The sequence below is a fragment of the Glandiceps talaboti genome, chromosome 2 (assembly GCF_964340395.1).
Source record: "Glandiceps talaboti chromosome 2, keGlaTala1.1, whole genome shotgun sequence".
NCBI lineage: Eukaryota > Metazoa > Hemichordata > Enteropneusta > Spengelidae > Glandiceps > Glandiceps talaboti.
Window position 1 is genome coordinate 9,033,634 of NC_135550.1, and position 26,935 is coordinate 9,060,568.

Sequence of the window (26,935 nt, forward strand, 5' to 3'; positions counted from 1 at the left end):
CAAAATATTTGAAGATTGTCACTGTGAAACTTGACATCTAGAATAACGTAAATTAATGTTCTCCCATTTTCACGGATTCGATAGTTTCGTATCATTTGCAGCCAACTCAGTATACTACCACAAAACTCCCGGGCTTGAACACGAAGTTCCGAACCATCACCAAATTCGAACATCAAGAGCGCCACCTTCGCCAGCAGACGAAGAGCTTCGACATAAATTGCACTCTGGGTACAACTGAAAGCAACGTTTTATGGCCAAATATCATTTACTTATTGAATATTACTACATTACAGATCATATCTATATATTTATCACTAAGACTGAACAGTTTTTCAGTGCCTTTTGCGCATTGCCCGAGAGTATCGAAGTGTTTCATAGTCACGTCGGCTACCAAAGGTCACGGGTCAGAGGTTACAGGTCACATACAATGTGTGCATGATGCATAAGCAAGTAATAAATAGATACTGTATATTTCTGTAACATTTAGTACATTGTTTTAACAAAACTATTTTCGTTTGACATTGCGAAGATGTCTGACTTTGTTGTACAGTTGATCGAGGCTGTAAATACGGCCATGGATCCAACCGTTGATCACCAGAAACGATTGGAAGCGTACCAGGTAACGTGGTTCAAAACATTGACATTTACAATTGTAAATGTTCAACCAAATTCATGCTTTTACTAAGGAATGTAGTTAGGATCGTTTTACCGTTAGTTTTCCTTTAATCATTAATCACATTTATCCCAATAATTTGTCAGCAGTAGGTTCAATACACAGTATTCCCAGCCAGTATGATATCCTAGGTACATGTAAATACTCAGTGTAAAAAAATAGGCCGAGTCTGCTGACAAGCGCTTGTCACTAGAACAATATGCTGCTGACAAGCGTGACCTTTGACACCCATTATGATGTGTTTTGGCGTCAAGTGTAAAACGTTCTTATTACCCTTGAAATTGATTGCACTTTATCACTTTATCAAACACCATCAGTTCTTAAAACTGTTAATTTACGTGTGATAGCTCCTGTTTTTTCCAACAACCGCGAAGTCCGCCGCGTACACACATGTACACTTCACCGCCTATATGCTCCATGGCCATGGCCGCGTATGTGATGTACTACGTGCAACGTGTAAACAGTAAAGGTAATTAATCTAAAACAACTAAAGTTTGTTGCATCAATAACATTCATTATTGTGAAGGACAGGTAAAATGCGTATAGTTTTTGTGGTGTTGCGTGGTCTTTTTACTTGTTTTATCCCATGTGCAGTGATGGCCTCAAAGTAATGACATTTGACCTGAACAGCTGACGATAGCTCACCGGCCGCGCAAGTTAAACGCCGAATCGTGAAATAAACATTAAATCTCAAGTACTAGTAGCTGGGGTGGGAAACTTGAAACTACTACAGGAAAACGGTATTACTCCATTCCGGGACTTAATTGTGTCAAAGGTACGGGTCAGTACTAGCGCACATGTTGACGTCGACCAGGCTGTAGTACACACGTACGCTCGGCGCTTGTCACGAGAACAATATGCTGCTGACAAGAGCTTGTCACCAGACACTCCGAAAAAAATACAATGTAATAATGCTATATCATGTGCATTTTGTAACTAACTTGTGTAGTGTAGCGGTATTATCTTTCTGAGTAAGGACATATAGACTCTATTTCGTGTAGGATCTAAGGTAAGGATGGGTTTCTCAGCCAACATTAGCAAGAACAAATGGCTGCCATTGAACACAAACACATAATATAGTATGTACATTTATGAATATATGTGTATGGTATGGTATGGTATGATATTATATTATGTTATTTCAATTAAACTTTACAGTTAGATATACAACGTATGAAAAAACACCGGTGCATTTGCTTGCTAATGGTAAGCAGGAATGTCAAGAGATAAATTTTATGCAAAGACATTCAGTGTAATTAGTGTCATAACTTATCAAAGGATTAAACACCACAGGAGCCAGGATCCCATAACTCTGTTTATTGGTAGAATGTTACATGGTGTAACAATGGAATACAACTGTTTGTTTTACTTTATAACTTCTAGATGTAAACAAATTGAAAAAGCGTCACCTGAACCATAGACCCTACGCGTGTAGGGTCTATACCTGAGTCTACGTCAGAGACATCCCTGTCTGTTTTTGTGTCAGGTGTATCTTTGTTATTACCCGAATTTTGTTTTTGCATAAAGTCTTTTCTTAGCTCATGTCATTCAAGCAAATGCACCGGTGTTTTTTCGCGGATTGTATGATTTATTTCTATTTTTCTACTCTTTTTTATGTACTACAAGGTATGTGAAAACTTCAAAGAGAATTCTTTACACTGTGCAAGATGTGGTATAGAATTGTTTGGACTCCAACATTCTCCCGTAATCAGACACTTTGGTCTACAGTTACTGGAACACTGTGTGAAGTAAGTTGTTTATGTGTCGTAAAATAGTACTTGTAGAGACTGTTGAAGGTGGACAAGCATGTATCAGTTGCTATATTACCGACAAAATCTCCAAAGTTGCATTTCAAAATAATCTCGCCCCAAACATTTCTGAACAGTATTACATGTATTCTGTATTCAGAAGTTGATGTATTGAAATAGGTGGTCAGATTTAAGCTGTCTAGGTGTCCTATCCTACTCCTACCACAGCCATTATCTTTTACAAGAAGGATATGTTCATGAAAAACTTCAGGAAAGTACAGGTTGTTAGGACAGATTTCCTTGGAAATTAATTCCTGAAAAAAGTGTAAAACAGTTTGTCACAAAGCTAAATACTAGTATCCCCTATTGCTTATATACATGTACATGTACTCCATGTTGATCCTGAGTTGAGTAATGTGACAATTTTCTTATCGTTTTTGAGCATCCTGATGGTATTCGTAACTGAAGTATGCTCTCAAAAACAAGCTGACAGATCTGGGTACTCTTTTCAATTCTGGGCTGGTACCCAGTGCTCTGTATGAAAATCAGTATTACATGAATCCTGGTGACATAGGCAACAATAGCAGTCCGCTGATTGACTAAGATGGTGACTTAAGTTATGATTTAAAAATAAAATAACCGCAAATGAAATGTGCTGTGATCACTTTCAAGCAAAATATTAATTTGCATACAGAGCCATTGGTACCAGCTTTTTGGATTGGTATCTCCCATTCTGGTAGCAGAATTGGTATTGTTAATTATTTATCTACCCAAACAAGCAAGATGGATTAAAAGTAGCAATATTATTCATATTTATAATGTAATATTTCATATATCTATCCATACAAGCAAGATTACGTAACCCTGTGGGCTACATCAAATACCCTTGGTAGATGCATATGCCCCTAAGGGCTACATCAAACACCCTTGATAGATGCATGTACCCTAAGGGCTACATCAAACACCCTTGGTAGATGCACATACCCCTGTGGGCTACATCAAACACCCTTAGTAGATGCATGTACCCTAAGGGCTACATCAAACAACCTTGGTAGATGCACGTACCCCTAAGGGCTACATCAAACACCCTTGGTAGATGCACGTACCCTTGTGGGCTACATCAAACACCCTTGATAGATGTACTACTGTATTAGATTTTAAGGGAGGACTGTGTTCTTTATGAATTTCTTTAACTTTCCTTTCCAGATTTCAGTGGAATAATATGAATGCAGAAGAAAAAGTACAGTTTAAAGAAACAATAATGCAGTTATTAACTGAAGTAAGTTTACCCAGAATTCATGTAGGGTTCATTGATCATAACACCAGTACATGTACCCAGGTTACCAATACTTTTATGTGTTGATTTTCAAGCTTATCTTTTCCAATTTAATGCAAATTCACTTGCAGATCTATAATTAACCCAAAGTCCATTCAGTAGCGTATCACTGTTGTATCAACATGTTGCAACAATAGTTTTAGTTTGTGTCTATCATAGAATACTGAAGGCTCAATTACCAGAGTAATATGTTTCTCATGTTAATGTTGTCTAGTAGCTACATGTACGTCTTCCACAAATTTCAGTCTCAATAAACTTCTTCAGTATACAAGCATACCAAACATATTATTACATATGTACCAGATATTACCTGTGGTAATTGTGCACAGCAGTGCGATACTGGAAAACTTATTGCATACCTGTATGATATGCAATTGAGGATGCAACCATTTGTTGTTCACTAAAGTGTGTGCTTGCAAAGTACCTCATTTTACGTAAATATACTGTTTCAGATAAAAATGTAATAATAACAGAACCACATGCCATGTTACTCAGGAGTACTCGCTACACTTGTGATCGTGAAAGTACGTCTAGATAGAATACTGTAAGCACTCATGCAAATACCCCAAGTATGCAACACCTGCAATCATGCATCATAATATACTGTAGACATGCAAATTTGTCAGTATGATGTCTACTAGGTCATACAATGGCTGAAATTGATATACAAAGAATGCTATTGATATTTCTACATGCATATTTTCTAGGGTACATTAGACATTTTATCAGAGCAGGTGTATATTAAAGATGGACTTTCAAGAATAGTGGTGGAAATGGTGAAGAGAGAGTGGCCACAACATTGGCCAACTTTACTCAGAGAACTCAATCAATTATGCAAAAAGGGCGTAAGTCAACTTTGTTTTTAAAGTTTTAAAGAATATGAAAGATGGCGGAAGAAAGAGACAGACAGGGACAGCTATAGAGACATACATACGTACAAACGTACGTACGCACATACATACATACATACATACATACATACATACATACATACATACATACATACATACATACATACATACATACATACATACATACATACATATGCACACACACATGCATGCATGCACACATGCAGACAGACAGACAGACAGACAGACAGAGAAAGTTGGGCCATCAATATGGTAAAATAATGCATGATAGATCTGTTTCCTGTATGTGTCAGGTATCATGAAGTGAGACATTGTTATACTGTGTTATACTCACCCTGTTTTTCTACATATTTGTACAATATAGAAGTTATCTTTATTGTAGGAACTTCAGACTGAACTAGTTCTCCTGGTATTCCTACGGCTAGCAGAGGACGTGGTGGCATTCCAAACACTGCAACCACAGAGAAGACGAGATGTACTGCAGGCACTGACTGCAAATATGGCAGAAATATTTGCATTCTTCCTGGACTTGTTGCAGACCCACACAACTCAATATCGCCAGTTGGTAATTGTCATTTCAGAATTATGGATATTACATTTGTCTGGTTCATAGCTATACATATACAACTATGTGTATCATAACTTTATGGTTATGTCTAAATGTAAAATATGAATGAACCACCATCTAGTGGTCAGCTGTAACTATGGAATTTGTCATTCTGATGAGAATACCGCCACCTGGTGGTCAGCTGTAACTATGAAATTTGTCATTCTGATGAGGATCGTCGACCAAGACAGATCGAAAACTCGTTGCTAAAACTTGGAACTGTTTGATGTGCATTATAACCTTTGTAAATCATTTAATGTACATTTTTGGTTGTGAATGAAACTGTACAGGGAGGAATGTTATGTAAAGGTATTCATTTTAGCCAGCAACCCAGCATGTATTGATGATCATAACCACCACTGTGCTAGCATATTCAATCAAAAAACATTTCCTCACTATCTGTCTTTCTCTTATGAATGCAGGTAACAAGTACAACTGAGGCTGAAAGAAAAAAGGTGAGTATATGTTCTGTTGATTCTCATTTACATTGGTACAAATGTTTGCCTTGACGTTTATGCAAATCAACTGGTGACAGCTTTAATGGCGACTTCAGAGATTTGGGCAAAGGAATAGTGTGGGTTGCGTCTTGAAATAACCATTTCAACACATTGCTGGGTTAGATTGGGAAGGTGAACCCTAATGGCCATACCAATGCAAAACCCTTCATCCTCAAACGATTTCAACAAAGAACTTTTTGTTTATATTCATTGGGTCTTCAAACATTAATATGAATGTACTTGCTGTTCAGTCATTAACGTATATTCTATAGAGTTATTTGCATTTATCTCTTGTGTTCCGCATGACCTGACTGACCCTAAATTTCTTGAAGTTGGCCAAAAATAATCTTGATGAAATGTCACCATGTATAGCTTGATTAGAAGAAAAAAACACTAGTTGACTAATACTAAGATGGCAACACCTCAAGTGTGTATCAGGTTGAAAATTATTACTAATGACTGAATTTCAAAACTGTTAAATGAATCATATATAGTTCATAGTGATCTTCTCATTTCGATTGTCATGGCAACAGCCAGGTTTAAATGTACGATTGTGAATTGAAAGCATCACCAACATACATATATATACGGTAATTTTTTTTGGCTTATTTCCCTTTTTAAATGGCCATAACCAACCCATCATTTAAAGATTGTACGACCAAAAACATTAAATTAAAAAAAAAGTCACTCCAAGCTGTGTAGTGTAGTTATTGCAAATTTGCAAATGGGTCAGAGGCCTAGAAACACAAATAAATATATGTTATGTTATGTAGCTGTAGTTATTATCTGTGTATTATCTGTACTTTTATTGTCTTACAGGCACTTGCACATTGTCGTGTGGCCCAGGCAGTTTTGTTAGCATTTACAGGTTATGTGGAGTGGGTACAGATTCAACACATCATAGCACAAGACAACACCTTACTCAGAAGTCTGTGTGTCCTACTCAGTGACAGAGAACTCAAAGTAGGAGCTGCCGAAGTCTTACAAATGATAGTCAACCGAAAGGTGAGACCACCGTACTTATTTCTCCTAACAATAAGAGGTTGAGACTTCAATTTCGTTGTCAGTTTATTCCCACATCACATCCAATATGTTTCCTGTCTCTAAGTACTTTATGTGTTCTGGTATCGTCTAATGAATTGATTTCCTGACTCAGAAATTTGAAAATCTCAGTTATCAAACACATATAGCATGATATAGTTCAAATACTTTCATTCACTGTTAAGAATTCTCAACAAAAACTAATTTCACCAATGAACAGTGCAATAAATATCAGAGTGTTCCAGCTATATATTGACAACTATCATTCCCAGATGAAGATGGCTGTCAGTCATCGAAATATTGGCACACTCTGATTATTTTATTGCACTGTTGATTGATGAAATTAAGTTTTTGTTCCGCATGATATTGTATTACTTATTTTTGTCTAATTCCAGGGTAAATCAGAAGATCGGAAGCCACTGCTAGAACTATTTAGTGATGATGCAATGTCACTTATATTAGGAGCTGCAGAGTGAGTATACATTATTACATATGATTTATTTTGTCTTGTTACACGTTCTGTAAGTTTTCTATAAACAACACGCTTTCCACTTTAATGATGTAGGAATCACTAGAGTCAAGAATAGGTTAGTAAAATCATTTGTCAAATAATGTCAATTGATATAATATATTCTGTTAGTCTGTTTTCTCTTTTATTAAATCTGTAACCTTTCAAGCACAAATAGCTAACTGCTTCTTTTTTTTTTTTTGCTTTTTAAAAAATGTTTTATTTTTTTTTATTTTTTTTTCACTGCTTCATAGTGCCAGTATTGTGAGGGAGGGGAGAATGCACACAATCAGAAAAAATGGCTTCAGAATGTACATCTTCGTCTTTATGTTTTTGGGTGACTTTATTTAAAATAAACAAATTGATATCAGCTGATGTGACCCATGCTTTCTAAATTCTATTCCATTTCATTCAATATCTAGGTCTGCAGCATCAGAAGGCATTGAGGAAAAGAATTACATCTTCCTAAAACATTTATGCCAAGTATTGACTGGACTTGGGGCTCAACTAGGTGTGCTCTGGGTAGGTAATAAGTTAATACTTTACCAGGAAAGAGTATTGATTGAGAATTGGTGTCATTGCATAGACCATGACAACAGCAATATTAAAGTGAGCATGCTCAGATGCTTAGTATTGTGGGATTGCAAAGTGAACATGCTTAGATGTGAAGGACTATGGGATTGCAAAGTGAGCACGCTCAAATGGAGTCTCGGGTACCCAGACTCTCACTGCTGGGGGCGCTTCTATGAGACCACCCTGACAAGAGTCTGGGAAAACCACATTCCAACTACCCCACACAGGAAGTCGCACAGTGCATTTCTTCCAAGTCATGAAAAATGGGCTTACGAGGTCTATTTGTTGTAATTAAGATATATCAGTCATTTGAGAAATGATAACCTGTTGTGAAGGTACCTAAATCATTCAGCCTACAATGTTGGATGTGAAGTATTCCCCAGCATGCACTGCTCCTGCCCGGAGAATATAACTGGGCAGGGTAATTGGAATGTGGTTTCCCCAGACTCATCCGGGTGGTCTCGTAGAAGCACCCCCAGCGGTGAGCAGACTAGCTCAGATGCAAAGGACTGTGGGATTGCAAAGTGGGCATGCTCAGATGCAAAGGATTATGGAATTATTTGTAGTTCCGGAAACACACAATCAGAGGGGGTATGAAGTATAGCCCTTGTGGGCTTTTTATTCTATTATTAGAAATCTTAAATTCATAATGGCTTTGTCTTTCATCATGCTTCAAATTCTTGTTTCAGGTAATAAAAATTCTACGGTATAGAAAGCTCTTATATCTTTGATAACACTTAGCATTTACTTATGCTTTGTATCCAGGGTGCAGTATCCATTGATGTTGGACGTCCTCCAAACTTTGAGAAGTACTTACAAGCCATACTGGCCTTCACATCTCATCCTAGTGTATATCTCAAAGACTTGACTCAGACTCTGTGGACGAATTTCTTCAGACATGAACTCATCTCTCATGATGCCAACATTATTAACTGTATTCCTGAGTTTCTTACCATAGCAATGAAGAATCTTATTAAGGTTTGTATGCAACGAAAAAAAAATGATAGCAGTAGCTCATATTCATAGCCTTCCCCTGTTTCATCAATTTTGTTGATGTATAATGATGTTTCATATACACATTGAAAGGTAGACATTGAAGAATACACAGCCCAGACTGCCAAGTAATGACAATTTCTCCTGGAACAACCATTCCTTCAACCTGAGCTTACATTTTGTCGATCCTAATCCTGATTCACGGCCTGGTTCATTTTACTGATGTTGTTTACTGGTGCTATAGACGCAGACATGCTGTGTCACTCTGCCCTCAATGACAATGGCTTGTTTCTGTTGAGTGATGTGTGAGGGCGCCCTAACATAGCATGACTTACAGACTAGTGGTGCTATAGAATATTACATACTAGTATTTGGACCAAAACTGTCCAGTCTTCAACATTACATATGAATTTAAGTAAGTTAAGAGACTAAGATAAATGTTTCCAGTGCTAAATATTTGGAGCACATCATTCAAATTTGTGTAAAGTAGGATTTTTATTTCCCTTATTTTGATAGTATGGTTTTCCCAGTCAAGACAACAATCCCAGCTGTGCTTACTCAGTCTTAGACTTTGACAGCGATGAAGAATTTAACCATTTCTTTAACAGTGAGTAAAACTTCTGATGATTTCACTAACTGTTTTTGTGTGTGTGTGCTTTAGTGTATATTTGCATATGTCTCTGTAGGGTGTGTGTGTATGTATGTATGTATGTATGTATGTATGTATGTATGTATGTATGTATGCATGTATGTGTATGTATGTATGTGCGTGTATGTGTGTATGTATGCATGCATGCATGTATGTATGTATGTATGTATGCATGTATGTATGCATGTATGTATGTATGTATGTATGTATGCATGTATGTATGTATGTATGTATGTATGTATGTATGTATGTATGTATGTAGGTATGCATGTATGTATGCATGTATGCATGTATGTATGCATGTATGTATGTATGTATGTATGTATGTATGTATGTATGTATGTATGTATGCATGTATGCATATATGTATGCATGTATGTATGTATGTATGTATGTATGTATGTATGTATGTATGTATGTATGTATGTATGTATGCATGTATGTATGCATGTATGTATGCATGTATGTATGTATGTATGTATGCATGTATGTATGTATGTATGTATGTATGCATGTATGTATGTATGTATGTATGTATGTATGTATGTATGTATGTCTGTGCCTGTCTGATGTATATATTTACGTTTGTGTATGTCTGGTGTGTGTATCTATGTTTGTGTATGTTTGGTGTGTTTGTATGATACATGTATGTGTATATGTAAGTGTGTGTATGTGTATGTATGTGTATAAGGTGTGTGTTTTTGTATATCTGTTGAGTGTTGTGTACTATATGTGTCTGTGTGTATGTGTGCGTGTGCGTATGTGTGTTTTTGTATGTCCGTTGTGTGTTGTCTGTTTGTATAAGTATTTGTGTGATTTATCAAACCACTTCCATTGTCATAATTGACTGATATTATATTTAAGATGAGGTTGAAATCAGTCTAGGTTTGCAATCCCTGCATTGCTGGAAGATGTCAGTGATTTTGATTGTGATAACAATTGCCCCCCCCCCCCCCCATGTCATTTACAAAATAATGTATCACTGTTGACTCTGAGAGAATAATACAGATTGTTATACAAAACAACATTGTCCACTATGCATATCAATAGTATTCAAATCTGAAAACAAATAGTATGGTGAGTTGTAGCGTGATGATTCAATCTTTTTCATGGCTATCCCCAAACAGATTTGTTCACGTGTGTTGACCATTTATCAAATTTTCTATTTATTCCAGATTTCAGAGCCCATCAAATAGAGTCTGTTAGACAGTGTAACAAAGTTCAACCCTTGATTGCCTTCCAGTTTGGCAAACAGTGGTTACAGAAACAACTAAGTGTTCCTGTTAATAGTAAGTACACCCTCAAAGTCACACATATCTGTTACCCAGTATGTCAGGAAGACATGACGGTTTTAATTACAACCAGCGACAGGTAAGCATTTACAAGCAGAACTTGTTACAAACAGGGGAAGTAAATAAACAAATTTCACTGATAACACTAATAGCACAACATGGTAGAACTACAGAGACTTGTATTACATTTCATGATTTGACAAGAACAGTTTTATGGCCTCTTTACAGCTCACAGTTCTCCTGGCATTCCATGTACACATAAATAGGCCATAAAACTGTTCTTATCAAACCATGGTGTGTAATACAAGTCTCTGCACATGTAGTTCCAACGTACTGTGCCAAGTGTTATTAATCTAATTCATGTGTTTACTTTCCCCGTTTGTAACAAATTCCCCTTGAAAGTTATTGGGTGTCACTGGTTGTATGTTGCAGCCTGATAAACCATACCCTCAATTGACAATGTTATCAAAACAATGAATTCATACAAATTTCTACACAAAACTTTTAGAAATCAGAACCCATATGTGTACTACTTCAGACTGTCATCGCAAGTCTCTAATACTCAGGAAAGATGTAAAAACTTTGAAAAGTGCATATATTGATAAACGGTGCCCTCTATATGAATGTAGTGTCATCATAAAGAGCAATTTATCGTTATAAATGAAAGTTCCTGTCCACAGAGTAAGATCATTTTGGAAATCAAAATCAACATGTTAACAGGATTGTCATGTGTGTGCTGCTATGGGCTTACGTCATACACATGCAATTGTTTTGAAGTTGGATGCAATGACTTAGTTTAGTTTTATAACTGTTTACAGGTGAAGAGCCATGTTTACTCTTGTCACCAATTGTCTTGGAATGGGACGCAATGACATGTTTTGTAGACTGTGTCATTGGTAAAGCCTTCGCTATAGAGAATCCACCAGTGTCTGAGTCTACACACTTGCTACAAGAAGTCCTAAAATATAAAACCCAGGTCAGTATGAACTTTAATGGATATATTTATTTGGGGGAAGTTAGACATAGCAATGTCAGTTTGCCAATGTTATATCAAAGACTGTTAATTATCCTTTGTGTTAAGTGTAACATCAATAATACCACATTTCACTAAATAGTTGATTTTCACCAAAAGGAATGATTCTCACAACTTAATACAACTCTGGTAATCCAGCCTTCAGTTTACTAAAGATAGACACAAACTAAATCTTTTGCACTTCAATATGGTAGATACACAAGTGGATGATAGCAGTTCCTCTGTTGTGTGATTCTAATCACCCTGTGATCAACATAGTGTAGACATTGTAAGTACCGAAACAGTACACTGCAAGGGTATGGAACTCTGTCAATAAAACTCTGCAATGCCTCCCTATTGAGACTATACTAACATCCATTCAATATCTTATCATTGTTGTATCAACATGTTGATACAATAGTTTTAGTTTGTGTCTATCTTAGAAAACTCCGACAGCTCAGTTACCAAAGTAATACATTTCCATACTATAGCAGTTTTTTCTAAGTAAAATATGGTGAGATGTTTATACTCAAAGTGCAATTATTTCTATTTCTACAGGATCCTTTGTTGCTGTCCTGTGCACTGACTTGCATCTCAGCTCTATTTCCTGTCTTGAAGTACTCCCCAGATCTATTACCTACAGTTCTACAGAGGGTAATCTTCTTGAGTTTTCACACACACACACACACACACACACACACACACACACACACACACACACACACACACACACACACACGCGCGCGCACACACGCTTTCAACTCAAGCATATGTATGTATTAGTATGTACACAGTAGACAGACAGACAGACAGACATACATACATACATACATACATACATACATACATACATACATACATACATACATGTACATACAGACAGACAGACAGACAGACAGACAGACAGACAGAAAAACAAGCTTTAAGTGTTAAGCAAAACAGAACATACTCTTGCTAGTCAACTACCATGTATATAGACTGTATAGAAAATGATATGGATTATAACTCCCCAAAAACTATGTCTAGTAGCACTCAGTGTCTATACATACTGATGCCGTATTGTATAATTTGATGAAGTTGAAATAAGCTAAGTGTCTGTACCATGTGTACTTATATGTTTTCAATGTTGCATTTATACACATCTTTATCTCTTCTTCTGTTTCACCAGCTGTTTGAGTGTGTTGTTTTCACAATGCCTGGTCAAACCAAGGTATGTTATCATTTAGATGTCATCTATGTTTTGATACTATGCAAAGAGATAAAGAGACTGCCGCAAGATTTACTAAAGAAAAGGTTATGAAATATATTCAAACCAAATTTATAGTACTGGTTCAGTCTTTATTTATTGTATTTGTCTGTTAGTCTGTATATTACAGTATGTTTTGTATATTTCTGGGATTTCTCATCACTTTTAATTATATTGCGGAAGATTTGTGCACTTCCACATGAAGTGTTCTTTGTCAAAATAGTGAAAGTCATAAATTCACTTCTTTTTTTTGCATTTTTTGAAAAAAATGTTTTGGTATATGCAATGTTGAAACGAACAAATTTGGTTTCCATATTGCCACAATTTCCTGTCACAAATGTACATATTACCATGACAACAATAAAAGGTTGATTTACATATAATATTAAACAATGGGTTTTATTGATACAGAGATTAGTCTCTTACATGTGATGATTCCTTCAACATTCATTCCCCCCCCCCCCCCCTTTTCCCCATACTCCCTGCAGGTCATATGTTAAATATAATGTTGATATGTGTGTTAAAGTGACCATATGGATGAGAATTGGGTATTTATTTTGCAATTTTTTTTAATTTGTAAAACAACTCTATTGTGTTTTTCTTGGAAAAAGAAAGAGGAAAATCATTGACAAAGTCTGTATTTTTAGCTTGATCATAGGTGAAAAGTGTGTAAAAAAAAATACATATGATAACAAAAATTTCACACGCATTTTGATATTTTGTAATTTATTTAGCTAGAATCAAAGACATTGTCAATGCTGTTTCACTTTCTTTTTCCAAGTAAGAAAACATGGTAGAGTTGTTTAGTTAAAAATTTAAAATGAATACCAATTTCTCCTCCATATGGTCACTTTTAATATTTATGATTGAGAGACTGTAGATGAAGGTGTACTATTCATAGCTATTCTCTAGTTCAATATTGATAATGGCTTCAACTCCAAATATTTTTTTTCTGCACATTACTTGGCTCATGTAGATTCCTCTATTTTGTTTGTTGCTTCTTTTCTCAGAAGACCAGAAGCCGACCCGTACAGAATGTCCGAAGACATGCATGTTCCATATTGGTCAGAAGTTGTAAGGACTTTCCATCATTGATGATAGTGAGTTATTTTTTGTGGTTGTACTTGTCAGGGTTTTTTTCATTCTGTCAAATTATACAAATTTTATGTCTGTTATTTAGGGTTATGATCATATTCATTGTCTCAAAAAGTTAAAAGTAAATGTTATCTATTAAACAGCCTAGTTGCTGTAGAATCTTAATATGATATCACATTAGATCATGTCACATCACATATCACATCACATCACATCACATCACATCACATCACATCACATCACATTACATTATATCATGTCACATCACATCACATCACATCACATCACATTAGATCATGTCACATCACATGCCATCATGCCACATTACATCTTGTTACGTTACATTACATCACATTACATTGTCTTACATGATATCGCATCATATCACATCACGTTACACCAAATTACATCACATCACATTGTATCACATTGCATCACATTGCATCACATTGTATCACATTACATCACATTACATTACCTCACATCACATTATATCACATCACATCATATTACATTGCCTCACATCGCATTCCATCACATCACACCCAGCACATTATATTATTTCATATCCATAACATCACACTGCACTGCACTGCACCAACTACACAACACAGCACAACACAACACTACATTACATTACATTACATTACATTACATTACATTACATCATTGCTGTGTGAAGCACATCAGTGGGATTCAAGGATCACACTGAATGTAATTTAATCATATACCAAATAGGGTTTGAAGAAAGTTGACTACGTCAGGAGAGTCTATATACTGTACTTGCATTATTTTGAATACCAAATTATTCTACATGATTTACGTTTTGCTGTGGAAGTGGAGATATTTATCCAATCAAAGCTTTCCACTATCACAGTCAAGTTTAATACCGAGATGTCATCCCAGTACACTTTACAAAACACCCACCCCTTTTGAACGGTGTCTCCACCTTCCAACTACTTATCTATAATATACATAAATATATTCATATATTCTGTGATTTTAGCCTTTCTTTAACACTGTTTATGACAAAGTCAAGACACTTGGTGAAGACACAGAAGAATTGACACAACTAGAGAAAATCACACTGACAGAAGCATTGATTTTACTCAGTAACCAAGGCAAGAACTATGAACAACAAAAACTGTTCCTTGCAGAACTACTTCAATCAGTTCATGTCAAATGGTTATCAGATAGTTGTAAACAGTAAGTTATACTTATTAATTACACTGTGTACCAGAGATTACTTGCATTGGTGTATGCACGTACTAGTCGTATTTGCACTGGAGTACTTTACTGAAAACAGTAGTGCACACCTGTGTACAAATGAATGTGCTTCAGTTCCATGTACATGAAATTCAACATCAGTGAACAGCATCAATTGCATTACTTTTTGTAAAATTTGCGGTTTTGGATAAATATGTGCAATAATGACAGAACCTCATGAAACAGGGAGTACCAGTGTGGCTACTCAGGGGTATTTGCTCAAGTGTATGTGTGGTTTTCTCTGTGGTGTGATTTTCATGAGTATAGCGGTTATGTCATATTATAATCACGTCTTTGTAACAAGCATGGATCTCGTAGACTGTAAGATATGTATCGTTGCTCTGGCCTCACCAGCTCTATCCATGAAAGGGGTTGCCCAGTGTGTGAGGGCGCCCCGTCACAAACCTTGCAGTCTACAGATTTCAGTGCTAACTTTACTCATTCCTGATACTGGACAGTTCAGTTAAAAGAACTTCCACTGAACAAGACTTTGATTGCCTCTTTACTTGTGACTGCTAACTTGACATATATAAATTATTCATCAGTTGACCTTTCACCTCTTCACAGAGCCCTCTCATCAGCTGAGAAGTTCATCCACCATGTTGGTTTAGACAGCGTTCCGACAGCACCCAGTACGGATGACGTGGTTGGTTGGAATAGATCAAGTATTGTATACTGTATTAATATGATACTTGCAGCTTTGAAGAGAAGCAAATGGCCTGATGACTTAGAGGTGAGCTTGTCAATTCAAATTATTTCATTTTTTTGAAAAATACCAATTTGATTTCTTGTTGAATTGGTAGCTGTGATTCTCATGAACCCTCTACTAAATGTCTAATGTGATTTCTGAGTGCCCTCTAGATAACATAGAAAGTCACGTTTCAGACCATTCCAGTTACTCTCAAAAATGTATCAAAATAGTTATTGGACACCATGTTACCTTAATTTACAACTGCCGACATCAGACTGTGGACGAACGGAACGTAAACAACTGAATTGGATTAATAACACTTGGCACAGCATGTTGGAAATACAGAGACTTGTATTACATTCACTGTTTGATAAGAACAGTTTTATGGCCACTTTCCCTTGCATTTCATGTACCCATATAGAGGCCATAAAACTGTTCTTATCAAACCATGGTGTGTAATGCAAGTCTCTGCTGTTCCATCATGCTGAGCCAAGTGTATAATCCAATTCAATTCTTTACTTTCCCTGTTTGTAACAGGTCATTCATTCATGTTCTGATATCGTCAGTTGTAGTTCATTACAAAAGTTCCTCCTTCAGAGATACACTTCCTTCTTAGCCTTGAATAGAGATGAGATGACTATTGAAGTTACAACCACAGTCTCTAAGCCCTCTTGTGGAGATGTTTTAAAGCAAATGACTTTGCCTGTGATCATCATATAAACCTGTATGTATCATATGTTGTTGTACACCAAGGCAATCACTGAGACCTTAGGTAGTACCATAACCATTGTTATCAGATACCTATGATCATGTTCTATGCATATTGCTATCATGGAGAAACTGCTAATCCACAAGGTTGGCTGTTCTGACCCACAACCTCAGTCTGCAAACTCGTATCTGGACTATACTAGAATATATATGTCATATATATGTGTCAGTTTGTATAAGTTGAGCATGAATTTCATATACAGGATGCCAGACAAGGTAATTTCATTAATATTATGTCTTGCTTTCATTTACAGGATGCCAGACAAGGTGGTTTCATAACTGGTACCATGACCAATGACAGTCCCATTTACAGAAATCCATGTATGAGCAGTGTCAGTGTACTACTGGATAATGTCTTTGCACTCGTCAGGTAAAATTATGTGTTAGATTCTAGAAGAGATACATTTGTTGACTAGACACACATGAAGTCATGTCACTATAAATGATGATTTTAGCCAAGCTGTCAGTAACAATATGGCTCCTAGATTATTATTACATATACATGACATCAATTATTTTCCAAAAATATCCTTCACCAAAGAATATATAACTAGATATTGTGATAAATCATTTCATATTTCCGTCTTGCGTTCCTTTGAATTGTTTCTATATGGTTAATTGAAATATGAATCTATATATTTTAGAATGCCTGTATTCTCTCAGTGTTGGAAAACCAAGTTATTTTTTTAGCCAAATACTGTATATATTTCATTTGTTTCAACTTGCAGGACATTTAATCACCTATGGCTGCCTGAAATGAGAGCTAAACTGTCTGCTGAGTACAGTAAGGTATATGACATGCAAGAACATGAGAAGTTAGCAGCACTAGGTAAGGACACATTAGTCAATGTAACCTGATTTCTTAAAACAATTGTCTTGTGCGAGAGAATGTATAATTAATGAAACTTGAAGCCATTGTTTGGTACAATTTTAACCCCCTGCAATAATATCTAGGAGGGGAGCATAATATTTTGCTTTGTTCATCATCTGAATGTCTGCATAGTCCAAACTAAGTAAAGTAACAGGTGTCATGTGCTTTCAGTGTGTGAGATGAGAAGCCTTTGGGTATCAAAAGCCGTAGTAGGGCTAACTCACCAATTGTGGACATAATGCACCAACTACACTGGTATTCATGCACTAGAACGGTACAAGTATTTCTTATACTGTATGTCTATTAGGCAGGAAATGACCTGCTAACTCTTGTATCATTGGCCATGGTGATAAAACACATCAATAACCTGTATAAATATGCAAATCAAAATGATGATGTCACTAGATTAGTGCGTAGATAGCTGAACTATGGAAACAGAGTTGAAGCCCACATCATCACACAATGCAGTTATATTATATTATTTTATTTATATATTCAGGCATTAATCCTGTGAATCTGACTGGTGACCATCCTGAACTTCCAGCTAACAAACCACCCGTTGAGAAAATGCAGAATTTTATCGCAGCTAATCATGACAACTGGTAGGTCGATCACCCTGTTCTCATTTTATAGGTCATACCATGAAAGGATGTAACATCTCACATCTTGTTTCTTTTGCTGAAATTTAGTGAGTATTTTTTAAAGGTAAAAATGGACAAAATCTAAGCCACGCCAGGCTCCATATTCAGAGGTATTTTGCCAGGGCGTGATACTACTAACCTTTACATCCCAGATATTGGTTTCATGGACCAAGATTGTATGATGGAAGGACCCAACTTTAAGAGGGCCCATAAGCCGTACTACTGAATATATAGTATTATATAATAAAAGCTATATCCAGGCCATAAAGGTTCTTATTATATACCCTATGTAGTGGCACAGAAACATCACTTAAATCACATAACCACACAAAGTAGAGAACCATTATTTGATGCTCAAAAAAACGTAAAGATATTTGTGAAAAAATCGAGACCAAATCAGTGAGAGTATGGATGTCAACTAGTTGCCACTTTTTTTTTTTTTGGCAAAGTGTGCCAGGGTGTGGAAAATTGTTGCCTTGGTTCGATGCACCTGCTCTCTTTTGAATTACATAGGAAGAGATACACGGTATACGATAAAGAAATTTATGGCACGGTTATAATGGCATGTATCTCCATGGTGTTACCAAAAGAAATCATGCTAACTATGTGTGCAGTGCTATGTAAATATTTTCAAGTTTTCAGTCAGTGATGGTTATGCCACAAATTGTAAACTACAACAACATTGTACTCAACCCTTTTTGAGAATTCTGCCAATAAATATAATTGTACAGTCTTAGTTGTAATTATATGCTTCCTTTACGATAAAGTGAATTTCAACTCATACATGCATGCAGAGAACTACAATATTTCTTTTTTATCAGTTTTTGTAACACAACAACAAATTGTATTGATTGACATTTCTTCCCCTTTTGTTTTGCATTGCAGTTATCACATCTTGGCCAATGCTGGACCAAGTCTTGGTTATGAATTCTACACTGCTCCAAAGTTAACCTTGGTAGTTCTCAATTCAGTGTTTATCAACCTAGAACATATACCAGACTTCAGACTACGACCCATCATTCATATCCTTTCAATTGGTAACTTTGCAAGTTTAGATCTAAGAATTTCTGCCAATGTTATTTTCACAAAAATTTTACTTTGTGTGAAATTTTTAGATGCATTTGTTCTCCATTTTGCAATGAAAAGTTAGTCATAAATGTTAACATCGTACTTGTCTAAACTAAGGGTCAAATTTTCTTTAAAAGTGAAAATATTTTGGAGAAGAAAGCTAAAACATGAGATTGGTTAAAATTGACTCCTCATGCTATTTGAGAATAGGTGTTCAGGTTTCATTTCTCATCTTGGGAAATCTTTGAAACATGGAAAAAGTACTACCATGCTGGGCCACATTAGTGCCCTCACTCAGACAAGGGTCCAGTGCTTTTGTTTTTATAATAACAAAGTTTGTTTTTTGAAAACATTCTGTGTCATGCCCAGCGTATGTCCAAATTATTCCAAATATCAACAAATGGTTCATAAACTATTTAGTTGTGTATGATACTATACTTGTTAATGTTCAATTTATAAAGTATATTCCTTAACATTTGGATACGTGTATTTCTACGTTCTTTTATTCAGCATTGTCCCAATGAATGCCACTCAACAGTTCTGATTCCTATCTTATCTCATATGTGTTCATTTATGATAAGTAAACTCATTGCCAAGTGGGATGTTATCCACAAGAGACATGAGGCAAGGTAAGACAACAATTACTTTTGTTTATCGTTACTTTGCCATGCAAGAATTTTGTTTCTCCCTTTTAAGGAGATGCAGTAAGGTGTAGTAATGTCTAGTTGTGTGATGAATGGTTAGTAAAATGTCAATAGTTATGTGATCCCTATATTGTGTTTTTGAGTGGTGTCAGTGATGATTGATTAGTTACAACCGTGGCAAGTCAACTATCGACAAGCTATTAACACAGACATAAACTAAAGCTCATATTGTGACATGTCGATATACACTATCAATTGATGTACATGTAATCACACAGTAGGAGGATGGTGTATCTTAGAGTTCCCCAAGTGTCTGCATGTGTAACCTTATTCAGTATTTACACTATCTTGATTACAGGGTGATTATATCCACATAGCCAAGGCACCGCTATCACCAATCTGATTAAAATCTGATGTGGTGAAAACTGTCTTTATTTACCTCTATGTCCATTGCTTTATGTCGTTTGTTTCGAGTGATCACTACGTTACAAAACAAACGACACAAAGAGATGGACATAGAGGTAAATAAAGACATCTAGCCGCTTTCACCACATCAGATTTTAATCCGATTGCGCTATCACCTAAATGTTAATCTACCACAATCTACAACAATATAATTTTAGTTAATAAGTCTATCTAGGTTGTTTTCCACTGCCAGTTCACTATTTTTCTACAATTAATATTTTCAGTGGTGCAAGTGAAGATGCTGAAGATGATCTTGAATCTCAAGAAGTTCTTGAAGACCAAGTGACCAGATTATTAACCAGGGATTACATGGATTTAGTGGGTATGTGACAATCTTTACAGTTAGCTATTATCTAGTAGACCTTATACAGGCATTGTATTTGTTTGTGCTGGCATGGTGTCAATTTAATAATCATGTGATCCACATGAATGGAATCGATACCAGTCTTCCAAATGATAACAGTTTTACCCCATATAAAGCCAAAAAACAAACATTTCACCAAATGCAGCTCATAACTCTTAATATTCTCAAACCCTGCTTAAAGGGATGATTTTCAATCCCAGGTCAGTGTCTCGACACTTCCAACATGTATCACACCAACATTTTCATGAATATAGCCCCCAGAATACAACTAAAATACAGTGACAGATTTCTATCCAGTATATTCATAATATCCTACTAGTCCAACATTAGGACATAAAAAATCAGTAATACTCTCTAAAATGACAGTTTCATAGGCACTCTTTGATCTCTGTGAGTGTGTTATAACGGTCAAAGTCATCTAGCATAACAAGCATTAGCCTGGAATCCATGCAGATTGGATTTTTACATTTTTTTCTTTCCAATCATTGGTAAAATCCAATGGATTCCAGACTAAACAAGCTTGATCTTAATCCCGAGTGCGAATACACAGGCTACTGTCTTCTATCACCCTTCAGCCAAGACTAGTTTGTCAGTGTCTGCTCCTCTGTATTGTCATTTATAAACCTTGTAACTTGTTACATCTATTCCAGCTGTGATGTTTAAGATGGGCAGGACGGCTGAGAGTTCTTCTTCCATGGAGATGGGAGATGAAGAAGCGGAAACCGTGGTTACACTCAACGATGACAAGGCCAGCATTAGTGAGCTGGGTAAATGTCTACTGGAAGACCAGGTATGATAAATATTATTATGATATTGAAGGATATTTCTCATCACTGGTGGAGTGAAGATACTCCTTATGTGATTTTATCCATCATAGTACAGTATTAAACAGGATGAAATTTTGATCACTTTAGGGCATTGATGTTAGCATATAGACCCAAACATAATTTGATTGGATTTATTGACCCTATTATGTGTATGTATACACAAATATATTTACCCACAGGTGATTCAATACTGTTCAGGTTGTATGATATTATGAGTATTTATTTATTATATCAAACAAAACTGGTTTTTTTAAAAGATGTTCAAGTTGCAGCTAGTGCAGCTTTAAGGGATGTGTTCACAATGATACTGATTCTATCTAGCTACCTTACTAGTATCTTATCTAATCATAAAGTTATCAGTCCATAAAAACGTTGTTCAAGCAACCCCCCAGTTAGTCTAGCTGCTAGACCTTGGTTCTTCTGATACAATACGACACACGACTGAACAACACTATCGAGGATGGAACATCTGAGCAAGCCCTCACTGCGAACTTAGTTCAGTTATCGTATCGGAAGAAAGCCCGAACGTCTAGCAGCAAGACTACCCAACAGTGTACACCCATGCCTCCTTGAATTTTGCCAATCCAGGTACAGTACTAACATCCTAATGTGTAATGAGACCTATCAAGTTAACTCTAAATTAAGACTCATGAACCCATCTATCATAGATTTTATTTATTTTTATTTATTTATTTATAAATCAACATCTGACAGGCACAAAATGCACACTCTAGCACGCCGATAAACAAAAATACATGAAAACATGATATATAACATAAACACATATAAACACTACTAGGATACAAAAACGATCAATTTGTCACTGTTAAAAATCGTTATTCTGATGTCTGCTTTGAAAGAGTTAGTGTTGTTCTTAAAAATATCAATATGATAATTTACATCGACAATATCAAGAAAATAGCCTTGAGATCTTGTAAGAACAACAACATAGATATAAGATGATATTGGAAATATATGTTGTCAAGATAATTTAAAACTTTTTTTAAACACATTAAAAATCTCTTTCAACTAAGATGATTGAAGACATTTGTATGATCTGCTAGAAATATGGATGATGGAAATCAGTCCTACAAACGGAAATATACTATAGATGAAATTCTCCATGAAATCTTCAGAATGATTCTTGGGTTAATATAATATGCCTGTGAAAGTTTTTACCCAATGATAAATATCTACCTAATGAATGTAATCATTGTTTTTTCTTGTACTTGTAGAGTTTATGTCAAACATTGTTGTTGTCTATGTTTTCTGCACTCTCCTGGGCTGACACAACAACCTGTATGAAAGCAGTCAATATATGCAAATTATTATTACCTCAGGTAAGAATACGCCCAATATATATATATATATATAATCCAATGTTATCAGTTGTGAGACTTCAGTAGTGGAAATCAAGGAAAATATCAGTAACCTAGGTGGCCTTGTCACTATGAGTTGATAGACCAGTTGTGACAAGACATTTGTGTCACAAGTATTTTTCCAGCTGAGTTAAGAAAAATATATTGCAGAATGATATAATTTGAACTGTGCAAGTTTTATGAAAATCAAGTGACGAAAATAATGGAAATGGTAAATATTTCACTCATATTTTGAATACCACAAAACCACTGATGAAAAGATGTGTTGTCATGATGCAGAACAGCCAGTACTTTCTGTTCAAACATGTACAATTCAGTTTGCAAATAGTATAATACAAACAAATCTCAAACAACCTTTTCGATGTCACACTATGTTTATTTTGTGCATTTGATATTGATTATAAAGTTTATTTAGTAAACTAAGAAATACACAATGATTTATGTTTCACGTTTTGCTGTTGTTTATTTCATTTCCAAGGTAATTTCGAAACCTTTACAACCTGATGAGGCGGGTCAGTTATTGATCATGATTTTACGTGGTTTACAAGTTCATGGCCAGCATGACACCTGCCAATCAGCTCTTGTTGGCCTAGCATATGAAGCATATGATGGAATGGTAAGTCTTTTTATGAATGTGATTCTAAATATTTAGTCTACACTCACATGTCTGGTAAGTCAAGCCTGGTTTAAGTCAGAAGTATAAAGCTCTGATAAAATTGACCTGGTGAAGTCCACAGAATTTGATGGCATTTCTGGTTCCAAGTTAATGATAGAAGTATCAGAAAAAGTATACGGTACATCTTTTTGTTGCCATTCAGAGAGAAATGGCTACAGTATGCAAGGTTCTAACTAACAATTAGTAGACTCCTTTTAAGATGCTTTAACCATTCAACCATCATGACCCTACATTGTACAACCAGCAGTGTACAGATTACAAGTCAGTCACTCTAACCATTCAACCATAATGACTCCACAACCAGCAGTGTACAGATTACAAGCCAACCACTCTAACCATTCAACCATCATGACTATACTATCAGCAATGTACAGATTACAAGTCAGTCACTCTAACCATTCAACCATCATAACTCTACAACCAGCAGTGTACTGATTACAAACCAGCCACTCTGTTGAACCATCATGACTCCATATTTATTTCTGTGATAATCATAGTTGATAAACAGACACCATTGTCTTTTCTTCCATACAGAGACCACAGCATAGTGAGATAACCTCAATACTACAACAAATACCAGGATGTACTGATGATGCAATCCACAAGTTTGATGACAGGTTTATCTTTATGACTACACCTTGTAAACCAGCAGGAGAAAAGAAGAGAAAAGACTCTTTTAAGAAACTTATCTCAGGGGTTATCGGGGTAAGTATGGAGATTTTCAACTTATCTTTGGGGATTAGTGGGCGGGATAAGTGTGGGGGTTTTTAATTGTTTCGTGTAAGTGGGGAGGTTTTAAAACTTATCTTTGGGGGTTAGTGGGGTAAATGTGGAAGTTTTAAATTTACCTCACGTTAGAGGGGTAAGTGGGGATGTTCTAAAGTTATCGTTGGGGGTTAGTGGGTTAAAGTGGGGTAAGTGTGGAGATTTTAAACTTACCTCGGGATTAGCGTAGAAATTTTTCTCATGGGTTACCATGGTAAGTATGGAGGTTTAACATTCATCTCGTGTTATGTGGGTAAGTGTAGCAGTTTGAAATATATCTTGGGTGTTTATCGTAGTCTTGTAACAAGACCTTGAATCTGTACTCAAAGGTTGGCAAACAAAACCCAAGGATGACAGTATCACAGATGTGCAGCTCTCAGCTTCAGGGATGTTACCATGGATACTAAATACAGAGCCACTTATCAAGTTATGCTATGTACATCATGTTATGTAAACATGCCATTATTAAGAAATGTCTTCTTTCATTTTATCTGCCAGCAACCACTGGGACATCAATTCAAGAGAGAAGTTCACATTCGTAATCTTCCGACTTTGTTCAAACCATCAAAGAAAAAACCACCGCTACCTCTAGACACACCATCAGCTGACATTGGACTCGTGGCTCTCTTCAGTGATGACTGAAAGAAAATTCATTTTCCTGTAGAATAAAGTTTTGGAACCTACAAACACTGCCCTCTAGTGACCAGACAAAAGATATTTTCCCTTGTCCCTGGATAGTTGTCGGATTTAGAAACAATATTACCACACTGAGATTTCTTAATTCAAATATGCAAATATTAAAGCTGCACTAGCTGCAACTGGTAAAAAATGTTTTAATGTTTTGTTAGGTACAGTAACTGACTCGTAATATCATACACGCTGAACAGTATCACATCATCTGTGGATGAACATATCTTTTGTAGCTGTATACACAATAAATCAAATCAGTTGATTTTGGGGTCCAGACCCAAAAACAGCGCCCTCAACGGCGACAATGATTGCCACCTGTTTCAGTACTAATATTGTCCACTGATTAACATATGCAATGTCTAATTATTGGTACTTTAACAATTCTCAGTGAAAATATTGTCTGATCTAAAAATGATATTCCAGTTACAACTAACACGGTGACAGATTTAAAAACGAGCTTTCATTCAAGATTTAAACTTGCCACTACACTACCTACAGATAATACTGGTCACTAATTAACAGCTACAATCTCTTTTCATAAGTAATTGACCAATTTTTAGTGAATACGGCGTTGGTTATTTGAAGAAGGAAAATTCCCCAGTTGCAGCTTAGTGCATGTTTAAAGTGAAAAAAACTGAAAATGTTGAGTGGTGTAAGGGATACTACAAATACAACTTATCTTTGGATTTGTTTAGAGTACATTGACCCGTAACCTACGAACAGTTTGTCAGGTCACTCATTTCAATAGATTTTAATATAGACTTTGATAACTTATAGCTTTATCAATAGTTGGGAATCAAAACCAAAATTCAGCTGACTTTCAAAATCTTGAAAAAAAAAAAACTTTTGAAGTTTTTTAATGACAAGCATGCATAATTTATTGGGTGACACCACCTTAAAGATGTCTGAAAATGCAAACTTTATGTTTTAAATGTACACAATGAAAGCTTTAGTGAATTTAAGTTTTATGTCCATTTCAAGTACGGATAATGAAAACTTGGATCAACTTGACACTAGTTAGTTGCAGGTAGTTATGGTGATACTGCCCTCTACAGGTCTTTTTCAACTTCTTACTGTGCTGATAAACTATTTCCAAATATTCACCTATGCACACATCCTAGTACAATTTACAATTTTCTTTCTTTGCTTAGAGGACCGACATGTCATACCTCGTGCTGTTGTCTAGATGTGATGCTAGGAGCAATCAGTTTTGAAAATATAGAAAATGTATGGTCAGAAAGATATGAAGTTGAATGTATGAAGTCAGTTGGTCTGAATTTTTGTGGAATGGAACTCGTTTGTGTTTTCATGGAGGTACCATAGTAGAACACCACTTAAGTAATAAGTACCAGGGTATATCCTTTGTCAATTTCACAGTGAAATGAACATTTCAAATCAAACCATAAATTATTGAGTATATTCACATATTTCATCAAGTGGCTGGGACTGGCAACATTAAAATATGGGCAACAAGAGAGTGAGTGTTCTTTTGCATTTAATGCTGAAATATATTTCCCTGGTTACCACCTGAAACCTTAGATATAGTATCATAACTAGGCAAAGCCCATAAGCTTGCACAGGGTAGATTCATTTGTGACTGGCTGCATCACGTTGTAGATAGCGCCCTCCTCATGGAGAATGCGCATAGTATATAGAATGTGCATGCGTAGTCATTGCA

At 35.8% G+C, this 26,935-nt stretch overlaps 1 protein-coding gene across 1 annotated transcript; it reads left to right on the plus strand.

Moving 5' to 3' along the window:
- The first annotated feature begins 445 nt into the window (after window positions 1-445).
- Window positions 446-25,414, plus strand: LOC144453492 (exportin-5-like). The gene is made up of 29 exons (XM_078144802.1): window positions 446-619; window positions 2,300-2,421; window positions 3,628-3,700; window positions 4,465-4,602; window positions 5,012-5,194; window positions 5,659-5,691; window positions 6,553-6,738; window positions 7,170-7,246; window positions 7,705-7,804; window positions 8,621-8,833; window positions 9,365-9,455; window positions 10,673-10,786; window positions 11,608-11,765; window positions 12,360-12,455; window positions 12,970-13,011; window positions 14,058-14,147; window positions 15,149-15,348; window positions 15,976-16,141; window positions 17,122-17,237; window positions 17,596-17,696; window positions 18,238-18,340; window positions 19,265-19,401; window positions 19,932-20,076; window positions 20,781-20,878; window positions 21,571-21,710; window positions 22,983-23,087; window positions 23,605-23,742; window positions 24,337-24,507; window positions 25,066-25,414. The coding sequence occupies exons 1-29, from the start codon at window positions 530-532 to the stop codon at window positions 25,207-25,209; spliced, it is 3,570 nt and encodes a 1,189-aa protein (XP_078000928.1). The 5' UTR covers window positions 446-529; the 3' UTR covers window positions 25,210-25,414.
- The last annotated feature ends 1,521 nt before the right edge of the window (window positions 25,415-26,935 follow it).